The sequence below is a fragment of the Trachinotus anak genome, unplaced genomic scaffold (assembly GCF_046630095.1).
Source record: "Trachinotus anak isolate AG129_WGS33_773 ecotype Australia unplaced genomic scaffold, CSIRO_AGI_Tana_v1 ptg000018l, whole genome shotgun sequence".
NCBI classification, from domain to species: Eukaryota; Metazoa; Chordata; class Actinopteri; order Carangiformes; family Carangidae; genus Trachinotus; species Trachinotus anak.
The window spans coordinates 9,763,768-9,778,131 of record NW_027273869.1 but is presented as its reverse complement, the minus strand read 5'-3'; the positions used below and the strand labels follow the sequence as shown (position 1 = coordinate 9,778,131).

At 40.2% G+C, this 14,364-nt stretch overlaps 1 protein-coding gene across 9 annotated transcripts in view; it reads left to right on the top strand.

Moving 5' to 3' along the window:
• Positions 1–12,196, top strand: part of tfec (transcription factor EC) — a 44,746-nt gene extending 32,550 nt beyond the window's left edge. For 3 of the 9 annotated variants that reach the window (XM_071501734.1, XM_071501735.1, XM_071501739.1), the window contains 7 exons: positions 3,832–4,086; positions 4,855–4,956; positions 7,111–7,231; positions 8,285–8,341; positions 8,472–8,547; positions 9,469–9,616; positions 10,850–12,196. In XM_071501734.1, the coding sequence (XP_071357835.1) occupies positions 3,832–4,086; positions 4,855–4,956; positions 7,111–7,231; positions 8,285–8,341; positions 8,472–8,547; positions 9,469–9,616; positions 10,850–11,335 (1,245 nt within the window). In that variant the 3' untranslated portion in view covers positions 11,336–12,196. The other 6 variants (XM_071501743.1, XM_071501738.1, XM_071501741.1 and 3 more) reach the window with 6 other exon arrangements.
• The last annotated feature ends 2,168 nt before the right edge of the window (positions 12,197–14,364 follow it).

The following is a 14,364-nucleotide window of genomic DNA, read 5'->3' as shown; positions in this document are numbered from 1 at the left end:
TAGGGGGAGTGACTCAGCTGCAGGCCAGGGAAATTGGGACAAGATCAAACATAGAGTGTGTAACTATGTGTGCATTTGTTTGTGTTTGCATGCAAGAGAGATTGTCTGTGCTTACAACCAGAATAACTGCATAGCCACCGTGGAATGCAAATTTTGTGATCGGTTTGCTATCCCAGTCTTATCTTCTCTCACATTTCACAATCTAGGGTGTGTGGTTACAGCTATCTACTGGTTAGCAGGCTCAGCAAAAACACAGTAAGCATGTCTAAGAAGGGTTTTTGTTCCACTTTCATCTTATCTCCATAGATTCAAAATGGGAAAAAGATACTTGAGCATTGCTGCTGCATTCCGTAACTGTGTCAGTATGTTGTAAAATACAGCATTTTGGAGAAATGAATCCAGATCTCTTACTAGGTTTTGTCCATCATTTGTACAGCTACTTAATGTCACCATCACCCACTGTTTCATAAGTTGTTGGATTTTTCTGAAGTGAAAGGAGAACTTGGGCAAGACTGAAACTGAGTTGTGCAAGAGCTTTTCACTCAGAAGAAACACCTGTGAGTTTGTCTGTTGCAATGGCATTGTGAGTGCAGCATTTCAGTGGAACTAAAGAAATACACCTTTTAACTCTGAGGTAAATCACTACACTATTAAATCCATCTTACATACAGAGGCTTAAGAAATCATGATGTGGGAGAATTAATACAACTGGACTCTAACATTAAGCATTGGGCATGTGTTGGTGTAATCCAGGGTTGTGTTTTTATCTTGGAGAGTTTGTGATTTTAATAATAACATAATTTGGTATGTGTATATATATTTATAAGTATATGTATGCTATTTTCTCTGGAGGCGGAAAGAGTTCTTATCAGAGAATTGCTGTGATATGTTTTATAGCTGCAGTTGTTGTGTGCACTTGCTTGCATGACGAGGATACATATTCTATATAACTGCTGGAAAAACGTGATGTGATTTCACAAGAGAGCACAGCAGAGTATTTGCTATTTGGATTATTTATATTATTTGGAAAAAATGAAGCTGAATGAGTTGGGAGAAGTTTGATTGAGAAAGAAAGAGAAATAGGGTGTGTGTGTGGAATAAGGATGTTTTCTGGTTCTGACATCTTCATTGTAGTCTTTTAAATGTTTGTAATGAGGCTAATGAAGTTAGGGAGATGCAGCTGATCTCCTAATGACAGTCAAGTTCATATGTTTGAAGTGGATACAGGAAGTACAAAAGCAAGCTGGACAAATATTACTTTCTTATTCAAACATTATGAAACATAATGAAGCAACTGTGCTGAATTCAACTGAAGAGATAGACAAAAATTTCGTACAGATTAGAAGAAAGGCAAATATGACTAATGTAATGACTAATTTCATTGTTTTGATGTCATGTCAGTAAATTGGCCGTTTTACCCTAGATGTTTGAGGTTTGCATGTCAGAAATATCTGTGCAAATGTGTATGAATGGAAAGTGAACCTGTGACCTCTTCTCTACCAGTAACCACAAACACTGGCTCAATTGTTGTAACAGGTGTCTGTGGCTATGTTGAGAAAGAGAAAAAGTGAAGTGTCTGAAACGTCAGAATAGTCACTCAAACTTCGATTTATTAGATTTTTATCCCATGTGTAAAGAGTACAGTCTTGACTTATATGAAAAGTGCCCTGAGATAACTTCTGTTATGATTTGGCTCTATATAAATAAAATTGGCTTGACTTGATTTGTGTATGGCCGGCATTGATAATTTTCAGCATGTCCTCTTCACACATGCACAGGCCTGCCATTGTTAAGGTTGGCCTTGGTGAGTGAAGCAACATTACCTCTCAAATCTAATCAGATTCCCTTAAGTGGATAACAAGCGTGTCTCCGGCATTTACAGTAGTGAGAAAGCTGAAGTGAAACCAGGACAATCTGCTGTCACACAAAGCAGATGTGGTGTGTAGAAGTCCTGGCATCCCTCCTGCTATCCGTAGTGGGAAAAAAATGTTGATTGGCTAACAACTGGCATCTTGTTTGGTCTGGAGAAGGCAGATAAGAGCTCTCAGTCAGTACTGACAAGTTGAGTATTGTGATGAGCCTGTTCTTATTTAGGTGCATGAGTGGTGAATAAGGACAGCTAGTCTCGCTGACAGAGGGAATTTAATGCTGAGTTTTAGTATAAAGTCTAAAGTTGCCATAGCTAAAAGTCCCTAGTGTTTAAGAGCGTTGTGCTAGTTGACATTTGACTCAGATAAACTTTCATTGCTTCTGGAAGTATGAAAACATAAAGGGTTTTGTACTAGCAAGTTACTTATTTAGTCATTTCCAGCTATTGTTTCTAAGAGACTAACTTTTGAGAAAAGAAATGATTCATTCTTCCTCTTCAAAATTAAAAATTGAGATCACAAGCAATAAAACGCACTATTGATTAATTGAAATCACTACAGTCACACTTGATCTGGTGTGAGGCCAGTCATGGAAAAAGTATCCATTCAGTGATAAACATAAAAAAGTCCAGGCAAGCTAAAGGAAGTAAAAAAAAAAATGGTGTAATAGACACAGACAAGAGGATCAGCAAGTGACAAGACTAACATTATAAAACCACTGCTAACAATACATGTATTATTATTAAGTACTCCCAAAAATACTTTACAGGCCATAAACCAATAAAGTACGTTATAACAGTGGGCTTCTTTGTGAGCTTCAGACCACTAAGTAAATTAGACATTTTTAGGTGAGATGTTCCTTCTGAAAATAGCCATAAATTTACAGTAATAAAGACCTCAAAATAGCTTTGTTGAAGTTATTGTTTTTGAAACTGATAATTTCTAAACTGTCTAGATTGCAACAAGTGAATGAATGAAAAGGCTTGGTTAAAAATGGCATTAGAGGAGTTATTTAAAACCCCCATTGGGGAACAAGGGTCAATTGTGCTGCCAAAACCCTGGAGCAGGCAGCAGAGGACTTTTGGGAACTCACCAGTGATTGGTCAGAGAGACAGAAGAAGGCGGTCCCAGTGAATTAGTGATAGACGGTAAAGGCAGATATCCTGCAGTGATCAAACCCTGGGTGATCTGACAGTCCAGTGTTTGAAGTGATTATCATGCTACGCAACATAAAGGCTTACCCCCAGCTTTGGGCCTAATTAGTTCACTTAGGGCCCTTATAAGACATTGGTAGGGGACTGGAGGGGACACTCACTGAGAAGTCAGCAGATCAACAGGACAGCAGCAGCAGACCTGGATGCCTAAAGTTGACCTGCTGCTACACCAAAACAAACCAAACTGAAGATTATCTGCTTTTCTGAGAATGCCACACTTAACTGACTGCAGTTACTACACGATGCGGGACGCAACCAGAGCTTCAAATGTAAGAATATTAAAATTTAGACAAATTCTGAATTAATTGATAAAATGTAATGTTTAAGAGCGTTATCATGTTTTATAATAATAATGTAATGTATTTGTAAGGCTTTTGTTACTGGTTTGGTAAACTTCACTGCTGGCTGCATGTATATGTAACAAAGGACCTTAAGAATGAATCATAATTCTCATCAAGAAACTTGCTACATATGAGAAACATAACTCATTTTAATGTGAATGTTAACTTATATTTTACAAACATAGGGAGTGACTAATAATGGGAAACTGTGACTCTCAACTATTTTGGTGTACTGAATGAGATCATCTTTTCGGAAAAGCAACAATCGCCGCAAACAACCCCCGTGCATATGTTCTTAGTCAGCGCTGTTACAGTTGTGTGAAAAACAAATGTGCAGTCTCCCACCTACTTAACTGATCTCTCATTCAGTCAAATAATGGTAAGTATGTTGATTTGATTTTGCTGCAGGTACAGAGCCACCTGGAGAACTCCAAGTTCCACCTCCACCAGAGCCAGAATCAGCAGGTCAAGCAGTACCTGACGCTGGGCTCCAAGCTGGCCTCATCGGCTGGGCAGGGCCACACAGTACAGCATCCACATGCCCCTGGCCAGCCACTGGCCACCGTGCCGATCATGAGGAATGGACACATGCCCTCTGTCAGCGACAGCAGCAACCCCAACAGCCCCGTCACCTTGCTCACTATGGCCAATCATGACAGTGAGGTGAGTGAAGTTATGGGAAAAGAAAGCGTCTGAATGTGAATTTATGGAACTGAAATTGAGAAAACTGACAATGTGCCTGGTGGTGACTGGAAAAGTGTGAAATTGCAACAAAAAGTTTGAACCACAGGCGAGGTCACATACAGATGAACTGTGGGTCATAATTTTTGTAGATTTCACAATGTTCTTAATGCTCTTTCCTGTGAACACTCTATATTCCTGTCGAAAAATATCTTTTTCATAGCCACTTGTACAGATTTTGCAATAGTCCCTTTACATTTTTTCCTATCAAGAGAGATAAATCATGGCTGACACTTTGTTGGGATGCACAATGAACATTCAGTATAATTTGCAAACACCAATGGCTATGACTAAATTCCTAACCAGACTGGGTTTAATCCTCTACAATGCAGAGAGTAGTTCCAACTAATCATCTAAACAAAGTGATGCCATTATTGATCTCCTTCTCTCTCTGATGTGCTCATCAATAACTTCAGACATGCAGTCTCTGATGAGAGAACCCCTTCAAAGAAGGAAACTAGTTTGATAACAGATGCATGTTTTTTCCACTACCACTGACTAATTTCTGAACCCGGCAGTGGAGAATTTGCCTGTTATTGGATTAGTCTCCCGACAGTCCCTCCCCTTTCTCGTGTCTATTTTGGTTTGAATGTTGAGATTTCAAAAGATCAGACTTGGACAGTATTTAAATTCTGGTACAAACATAATCAGCCTGTCCATGAGTACACTGAAATTACTGTTTTCTTTTAGTTTCCAATGGATGAAGTTATTGATGACCTAATTAGTCTTGAATCCGGTTTCAATGATGGAGGCTTGGATTGCATGGAGCCTAACATCATAATGCAAAACAATGTAAGTATGAATCACACTAACTCTTGCTCTAACAGCTGCACACTAACACTGTTTAAAATTGCTACAGATTATCGATGGTATGAAGGTCTTTTGTATTGATTCTTGCAACATTGCAACATCTTGCTTGTTAATCTGTTACGCACATTATTTGCAGTTAGGTATATGTCAAGTTTCTTAATTAATGACTTCTCTCTTTTTAAGATGAATTGGGACAAAGTGTGACATCCCTCCACCCACACATTTAGGTGCAGGCTTGACTAGCTTGGGAAAAGGGGGACCTGTCTTAGTATGAGGGCAGCTTAAGTCTAGAGATGAGTCAAAGTTCATTGGAGCTTAGTAACATTTCTCACATTACTCAAGCTGTTTAACAGTGAAGATTAAGTTAAAAAGAAGGATGATGTGGACGGAGGTATATAAATAATGACATTATGACAATAAATCTAAATCTAAAGTAACTGTCTTAATAAAGTCCATTCTTAGGAAGACTTGAAGTGGCACCACAGACAAACACTGTCAGTAGGATTCATAGCCAGTAAGGAATTTGAAAACTCTGGGGCAAAAATCTGGGACAAGGGGTCTATTTGGCCAGTGAACATAGCAACACCTGAAGCAAATACAGAGAGAGTTTGTGGGATGGGAACACTGGGAATCTGGCCTAACTCCTTAAATACAGAGAGAGACACAGTGGCAGACAAAGAATCATACACACAGATAAAGTGACACGGAGCAAAACACAACAGATACTGTGACAGAGAAGGAATGAGAAGGGGGAGGAAAAGATAAGGCATGGGGGAGGAGCGGGTGTAGGTTTAAAATGAGGACAGAAGTGCAACAGAGGAGTGAGGGGTGGGAGATTTTGTAGGAGAGCGTTTCTGAGCCATTGGATTGGACTAATGCATACACTCCCAATGGGCTTGTTCAGAAATGATACCATGCTTAAATGGATCAATTCATCCTAATTAGTCATACAGTACGATGCATCACATCGTTTCGCCGTGTCAACACATCCAGGAACACAGACAGGAGAGGGATTGAAGTGATTACAATACGAGTAGTAGGGGAATTGTTGCAATCTCTCATTTTGATAAGCATTTTTGTCCCCTCCTCCTCCTCCTTCTCCTTCCTCCCATCTTGGTGAGATAATGAGAAAAAAAAAACGCACATGCAAACTGAACCCACTGCAGAAATTTGAAATGTCTGCAGTTTTCTTCTGTTTTGTTTCCTCGTCTCTTCTCTTTTTCTCTTGCTCTCCATTCCTTCCCATCTCTTGACTTGACATGCCGCCTTATCACATTCAGCAGTCTCTTAGTTGGATTTGACACACATGTCGTGGATAAAATTGGCTGTGCGCATTTTTGAATCCATGGTGGCATCTGCAAAGTTTTCCCATAAATACACAAATGTGAATTAGACACACATGTGTGTCAGCACGCTATATCTTGACATCTCCCCCGTCCGTGAAAAGGCGTCATTATCGCAGAACCGATGCATGCTTTCCCAGACGAGAAGAGACTCGTAGGAAAACAGTTTTGCCTCTGTTCAAGCAGTTGACCTAGCTAGCCTTTTCATCTCTAATGGGATGCTATTTTCAACACAGAGCACATCTCTGTGTTAGGGCTACTTTCAAGTTGGGGGCGGGGGGTTGAAAATACTGGCATTTGCAGATCAAGACACTATGTTTGGTCAAACCAAATTCAAGAGAGCAGCAAGCCTGGTGTGGAGGTCAGGGTTAGATGGAGTAAGGCTGGAGGACGACAACCCTTTACTGAACTAGTTTGAGCAAGGTTAAGACCTTGTTAAGTTGTTTTTACTCTTTGTGATGCAAGATGCAATGCAAGACCACAGCACTGGGTTTGCCTTGTCCTGCTGTGGCAGACATGTGGGTACTGCAGCTCCCTGCTGGGACGTCCAGAGCTAGAGGCCTGGGGGCTGGAAACCATCTCTGCGAGGCTCTGATCACTCCACTCGCCCCTTGTCATTTTTTGTTAATGCTAAACAAAGGAACACAGCAGTTAAAAACAACTATTTGTGTTGTTGCTTTTGATAAGGTGTGAAAGGCATCCGTGTTTATGTGCGTGTGAAATGTAAATGTGCTTCCCCTGTGACTGACCCTTTCTCTTTCTTTTCTCTCCCTCTCCCCCCTCCCCTCCCTAGGTGTCCCTCAGTAGCAGCATGCTGGACGTCTATGGGGGTGAACAAGGTATGAACGCCCCTAATGATGGAATGAGTCCCACATCTAACCCCACAAAGCTCACTGTAAAAAGGGAATACACAGGTATGAACTCATACCATAGCACTGATCAAACAACTAACCTATTACTGAGTTATCACAGGCTCACATTACTGTACAAGTTAAAAATCACACACAGTTCTGGTTGAAGAAGAAGGGATTGAGGGAAATTATAACAAAAAAAAAAACAGTTCCGTATTGAAGCTTTGGATATAAGAACAGAGTATACCTGTGTTAGCTATAAATGGCAACATGTATGCATCTATTCCTGCTAAAATCCAGGCCAATTACATGTGTCAGGCAAATACACAAAAATGTAAGCTGATTTGCGTGTGACAAGCAAGACAGTGTTTGACAAACACTGTCCTGCTTGTCATTGGTTCTGTTAATAGGCCGTAGAAACGTGTAGACTTTTTGTCACAGTGCAAAAACAGTGGGCCCTTTCAGAAATTTCTTATTAATGTCATGCATCAAGCAAAGACGCCTAATTGATTTAGGAAATCGAAAGGATGCCTGAAGAACCCTTCACTCTCAATTGGCAAATAAGTAAATTGCCATTTGGTTCATTTGAGTGTGGGTGGAGTGGACAATGGGCTGTTACACAGAGTTTAAATTGTCTTGATTGAATCAACAGAGACAAATTGGGAAATCCAATCTCAGGTCCCCAATTATGTAATTTGGAAGAATGTGAATACAAATATGGATGCACTGACATTTTTGTCCCTCTCCAGGACAGATTAGTGAATTTGCTAAACTGTCTTAATTATGGAGTAAGTAGTTTAAAAGTGGTTACCATTTTTTTTTCACAATGAGCTTCAGACATGCTGGAGGGGATAAATTGGGCTCTTTCAGTGTGTGTTTGTGTGTGTTTGTGTGTGTGTGTGTGTGTAAGGAGATCAAACTTGTGTCTGTGGCGAAGGCTAATGCGTGGAAACTCCACATTCTAGCTGACCCCAGCACTGAACTCCCTCAAAACAACTGATTGTGCGTCTCCTGACTGGACCGTTTGTGGTGTTTTGTGTTCGTTGTCTTTCAGTTTCTAAATTAGTGTGCGCTGCTAATCAATTCGTTCCCCTCTGTGATTTATTTTTTTGACAGAACACGACACAAGGGTGATGGCCAAAGAGAGACAGAAGAAAGACAACCATAATTTGAGTAAGTGTCCCCCTCTGCCTTTCAACTCCCTCACAGTTTATGATCTGAAGATGAGTTACGGCTAGCCTTTAGCACAGCAGCTGACAATGCTCTAATCATCTCTTGCCCTTCTTTTGTGCTGCTTGCTTAGTTGAAAGAAGGCGAAGATACAACATCAACTACAGGATTAAGGAGCTGGGGACACTCATACCAAAGTCAAATGACCCGTAAGTTGCAGAATCTGAAATGTATTTATTATTATATTATTTTCTTCACTTTGTATCACTGAAACAACTCCAAGAACTTATCTGGCAGGGAAGTGCATTAAATTCTGAGCACAAAGACACTCTAAATGTTGTTCATTGAATTCAAATGAGAACTCAAGCGCATTTCAGTCATATTTCAAGGGTGCACTTAAACTTCCATTGTCGTCTGCGCTCCAAGAGCTGTACATCGTCTTGCTGGGTCCCGGCAGTTCAGCTCAAAGCATGAATGATGAGGAAAGGGTCAAATGCAAAGAAGCGGGCCACACCATTTGAATCAAAGTTTGAAGCACAATTGGAACATAGAGATGGAGGATGGAGCTGAATTGAAATCCACCGGCCATCTTTCGCAATTGAACTTTGCTTCAAATTTAAATGGAAGGTTAGCGTTGTCATTGTGCCATTAACACGGGATGAAAGAGATTATTAGCCGCTGATCAGACCAACGTCTCACTTGTGTGGAAAAGGACAATTTTACTACAGTTCCCCTTTCCTTTTTAAAAAAGCAATAATATCTGCAAAAGAATGACTTGCACTCTAGCACCTTAAGTCCATTGCTCCATTTCCCCCCCTGTCTTCCTACTTAGTTCATTTTCCCTCACCTATTTTTACTCGAGGATTAATTTTACCGAACAAGGAGGTACGAGAATGGACTTTCCACATAGCTACTTAACTATTCTATTAAAATTCCTATTCAGTGTCCCCATGTAATGTCCAAGGATGAGTAATTGCCCAATGTAAATCACCATTTCCTATTCATATCATAAAAGGGGTAAAAACCTCTGTGTTAAAACTTTTCCCTGTTTTTTTTATTGTGGAGGATATTCTGCCGACATCAGGAGGTTCTGTGTAAAAGGTTATCTTTTACATTTCTCCTCTCTACAGAGACATGCGCTGGAACAAAGGCACCATCCTGAAGGCCTCTGTGGAGTACATAAGGTGGCTGCAGAAGGAGCAGCAGCATGCTCGGGAGCTGGAGAGCCGACAGAAGAAGCTGGAGCAAGCCAACAGGAGGCTGCTGCTGAGGATCCAGGTAATAAGATACAACAATCTGAGCTTAGTGTGTTTTGGGGGGGGGGGGGCACAAAAATCACAATAACACTGAGGAAAAAATTTGAAATGAGAAGGTGACAAATGTAAAGCTGATAAGTATTTTCATAAATCTAAATGAATAGGATTAAATTCTTACTTTCATACAAGAAGTCCAAACTCACCACAATTATTTGTGTGTGTATATATATATGTAATTTTTATATATATAAAAAAAATGCAAAATGAAATGTCGAGTTATATTTGTCTGGCTTATGTGTAAACAGGCAAGCTGAGATTATTTCACTTGTTTAAGGGTAAAAACTTCATGTCTTCACATGTCCCTCTAACACAAAACATGAACTTATTCCTCAACACAGCCAGTAGGCCAGTCAGCTCACTCATGTCTTAGCGCTTAAAACCCACTGCAGCATCCATTTATACTTTCATATTCACTGAGTTGCTTACAAACAGTCTCCAGTTCCATCATACCAAAGATTAGACAGTGGGCTCATTCACTCCATCATGCCCATTACTTCACACCTCTGCTAATTTCCACCTCCAAAGCTTTATGACCCTAAAACCTAAATTCCACCCTCAACTATTGTTTACATGACCCCCCCTAAACTCAGTGCTAATTACCTGATGAATAAACACAATGACCTCAGTGGAAATAAAAGCAGGTCAGAAATAGATGATGAGCAGGAACAGAAGAGATGCTTAATGACACATGCATGCACAGAGGTCAGCAGAGCTGTTTGCACACTTTTGTTCACACACAGATTGTTTGTCTGAGTTTACCACAGTGACACAAAAATCTGTCACCATCTTCAAAGATGACAAAAGTATCCAGGAAACCTTCACCACTGCTGACGATAAAGGGACTGTTAATAAAGGTCAAAGTAGGCTCTGTGATGACGATGATGATAAGTAATTTGTGTTGACCGCTTACTCTGATCTCTGAGAAGGCGTGTGTGGGAGAAGAATGTGTGTCAACACCCAAACTTCCCAACATTACCTCAGAATGTGGAGGAGATGTGAAAAAGGTGTGGTGTGGATTATCCCACTGTTACTCCTTGGCAAATTTGCTCATAACTGAGGACATTTGGTATTCAGACTTTTTTAGATATTTATTCAGAGCACATCTAGACTAACTACAATGAGTGAGCAGGTTATGATCTCAACAACACTTCAGAATTTGATTCAATCTTTAACTTTCTCTTCCTTTGTTTTCCAGGAGCTTGAGATCCAGGCACGAGCACATGGCCTCCCAAACATGGCTACAGCCTTGGGGACCGTTGAACTATCCTCCCACCTCCTCAAACAACAACAGCAACAGCAACAGCAACAGCAGCAACAGCAGTCGTCTCCCCAATCCCAGCAGCCCCAGCAGCCGCCCCTGTACCAGGAAGACCCCAGCAGTGACTACCTCCAGAGGCTAGCTGTGGTGGCTGGGGTGCCTTCTATCCCCACTGCCAGTGGGCCGCAGGACCACATCACAGGCACTGATGGCTGCACCACATTCTCTGACCCGCTGTCCCACTTCACAGACTTCTTCAGCGCTACGCTCAAGGAAGAGCACAGGCTGGATGAGATCCTGATGGACGACCCGCTCTCGCCGTTTGGCACCGACCCGCTCCTGTCAGCCGGCTCGCCTGGAGCTGTGTCCAAGGACAGCAGCCGCAGGAGCAGCTTTAGCTCTGCCGGGGGTGACGACCTATAATGGGGCTCCTCTTCAGAATATACTCGTTATCTTCTCATGACAGCACGGTTGTAATCCCCAGTGTTAAAGGGCATACACAGAGCCTTTAAAAGACTAACTGACGGCTCCAGGCATACAATGATGACCACTCACGGGGTTGCAAGTAATTTAAATGACAACTAACATACCTGACAGAGCCCTCAAAGTGCCACCTGTATATAAAACCTGTAGTTCTTGTTGAATGGGTGGGTGTTAGTGCTTGACTGGCCCAAAAGCTTGCCTTCTCTAAAGCTTAGTGGGACCCAAAAACATCCAAAGGACCCTCTGCTGCAGCACCTGCTCTTTTTAACTTTACTACAATGAATATGTTTCTCTGCCTCCCAGACAGAGCAGAAACAGACTCATATGAAAAAGGGAGACATTTATCAGCCTTTATGTACATAATGTAAATGACCAAGTCTGCTGTTTTTTTTTTTTTTTTTTTTGGTAAACACTGTGGTAGCTGTACACTGTAAGATGCAAAAATCACTAAAAAACCTGCTGCAACTGTCCGTTTTTAATGAAAATACTACTGCTCTACAAAAGGATTTTCAACAGTTGCCATCAGGATTGTGATTGTGTGATGTGCCTTATTTGAACTCCCAGTTTTGTCTTAAAAAAAAAAAAAAAACAACACGTAACTGATGTACTCACTGCAATGCCTAACATGTCCTCAGTCTTGTCTGTGTCTTTTAAGTGTTTTTGTTAAATAAGTGTTCATGTATTTATGTATGTTTTAATCCATGTATTCATAAAAAAGATATATATTATCTAACATGTTACCTTTTTTATTCTTAGCAGGGGTGGAAAAATATAATAAACCCCTTTTTTTGATATACTTGATTTTGGCTTCTTGTTGTCGTCTCACAGAAGACATCACTTACTCGAGATCCACATTCATACACCCTCGCACAACACACAAAAAATAACTTTAATTACAGTTCAATTCCTATGTGCTACATATGTTCCCTGCTATAAAAAAGTGGCTAATTAGTGAAGTATATACTAATGGTAATCTGAGTACAAAATGATCTTTCTGGAAAACAGCAGGACTAAAAAGAGTGAACAAAGTATGAAAAGTTTCACTGTGGAAGGTGAAGGGCCAGCTTACAAGGTGGCTGATTGGCAATGAATGGCAGAAAGGAGAAGAGAGGAGGGAAATTGGATAATAAAGACAAGTAGAGGAGGAGTAATAATTCTGATGAGCCTACTGTGAGCTGATGAGCCCTTGAGGATGAATAATGGCGAGGGATAAAGAGTTGCTATGAGAGCTGTTAGCTGAGAGCCAAGAAAGTTTCCTTTGAGGTAATCTGGATGAGGAGATGTGTCCTTTCATACCGCAGGAATGTGATCATAAATTGTTTGTATCATTAATAAAGTTTGCTGGTGAAACTTTGTTTGTGACATAGTGATGAAAAAAAAAAACCACAAAACAAAACGTTGACCTCATTATGATCACAAATCTTAAAAACGTAGGGTTTTGTGTAGTTGTATCATTCAGAAATCATTCATCAACATGTAGTTTTCTAATCTTGAAGTCATGCATTAATAATAGAACAAATAGACGAGTATAGAAAAAACACACCAACATTTCCCAAATGGATTTCTCAAAGCCTCTCTGAATTAATGTTTTAGTGTTATTAGCGTGTTTCTCTGTAATGAAATCGAAACATTCCTCGCTTGCATCTTCTCTTTAGCCGCAAATAAGGCTGAAGCAATCAATCATTACGCGGTATAGCCACTCCAACTACAAAGTGGTGAGTGATGTTTATGGGTAATTGGCCAAAGCAGTTATGGAAGGTAAATATAGATTTTCATTATGCTAAAAAAAACATGAAGAGTATCTAAGAAAGAGTCAGCACGAGTGAAATTTCAAAAGACTCAATTTACATTTTGATTTTGAATAATTTTTTTTCTCCTTTCTCATTTTCCTAAACTTGAGAAAAATACACAAATCCAATTAGTGTAGTGCAGGAATTGATGAAAGTCAAAGTTAGAATAATAAGAATGAATACCCTTTACCTTAATGAAAGTATTGACAGATTTCAAAAAATAAGACTCATACACATTCACATAACACTCTTTTCAGGCTTCCCCATGGGACAAAGCACGCGATCCTAAAAATGAAAGTCAGATTAAACTTCCTAACTAATTCATTTCTTTCCATATCAAAGGCTATCATGGACAAAGTTCAAGGCCAGTTATGCAGAGGCTTCAAAAGGAAATGTGGTCGGATGAGGCAACGGTGACATCAGAACAAGCGACTTTTTTATTTGGAATATCACAGTTCATCAACCCATGGTTTGGAAACACACAGGAACTGATGTGAAAGTGAAGTGGGATGTGTCGACAGTGGATTGAGAAAACAGCACGGGAATCTGATGGGGCTATTATGTTAGAGACATTAGCTGCGTATGTTAAGAGGAGAACATAAATTTGAACATGTAAAATTAATTTGGGAAAGTTTGCGATCCCACAACCAACATCTCTCACTTCCTCTGCTCTTTAGCTGATCTCCTTCATAAGAAACAGATTTCATGTTTCTGGGTTGTTACAATATCTGCCAAAAACTGTACACCTTGTAAAATAATCATTCCATTTCTTTCTGTTTTACTATTGCATGCCCAGCAAAATGGTCTCCCTGAATGAATTACCTCACTCCTTGGATAAAAGGGCTGCTGCTGTGTTATATTTCCAACAGCAGGTGGCAGCAATGGGCTGTGTTTTGTCCTCACGCTGTGCAATGTGTTAATAAAAAGAAAATCAACACAGGCGAAAGGTACAACTGAGAACATTTATGGTGGATTATTTCAAAAGGCATATAAAGTAAAATTCCTTTTAGTGTATAACAATAGCTGGTAAATAGTACTTTCACAAATGGAAAAGAGCCTTACCAGTATATGCTAAAGTTCATGGTACTCCATATACTTCCCAGTATAAACTGACAAATCTAAAGAAGGCAAGTGATGTCGTGAACCTCACAGCGGAGTCGTTCTGTCACCAAAACAACG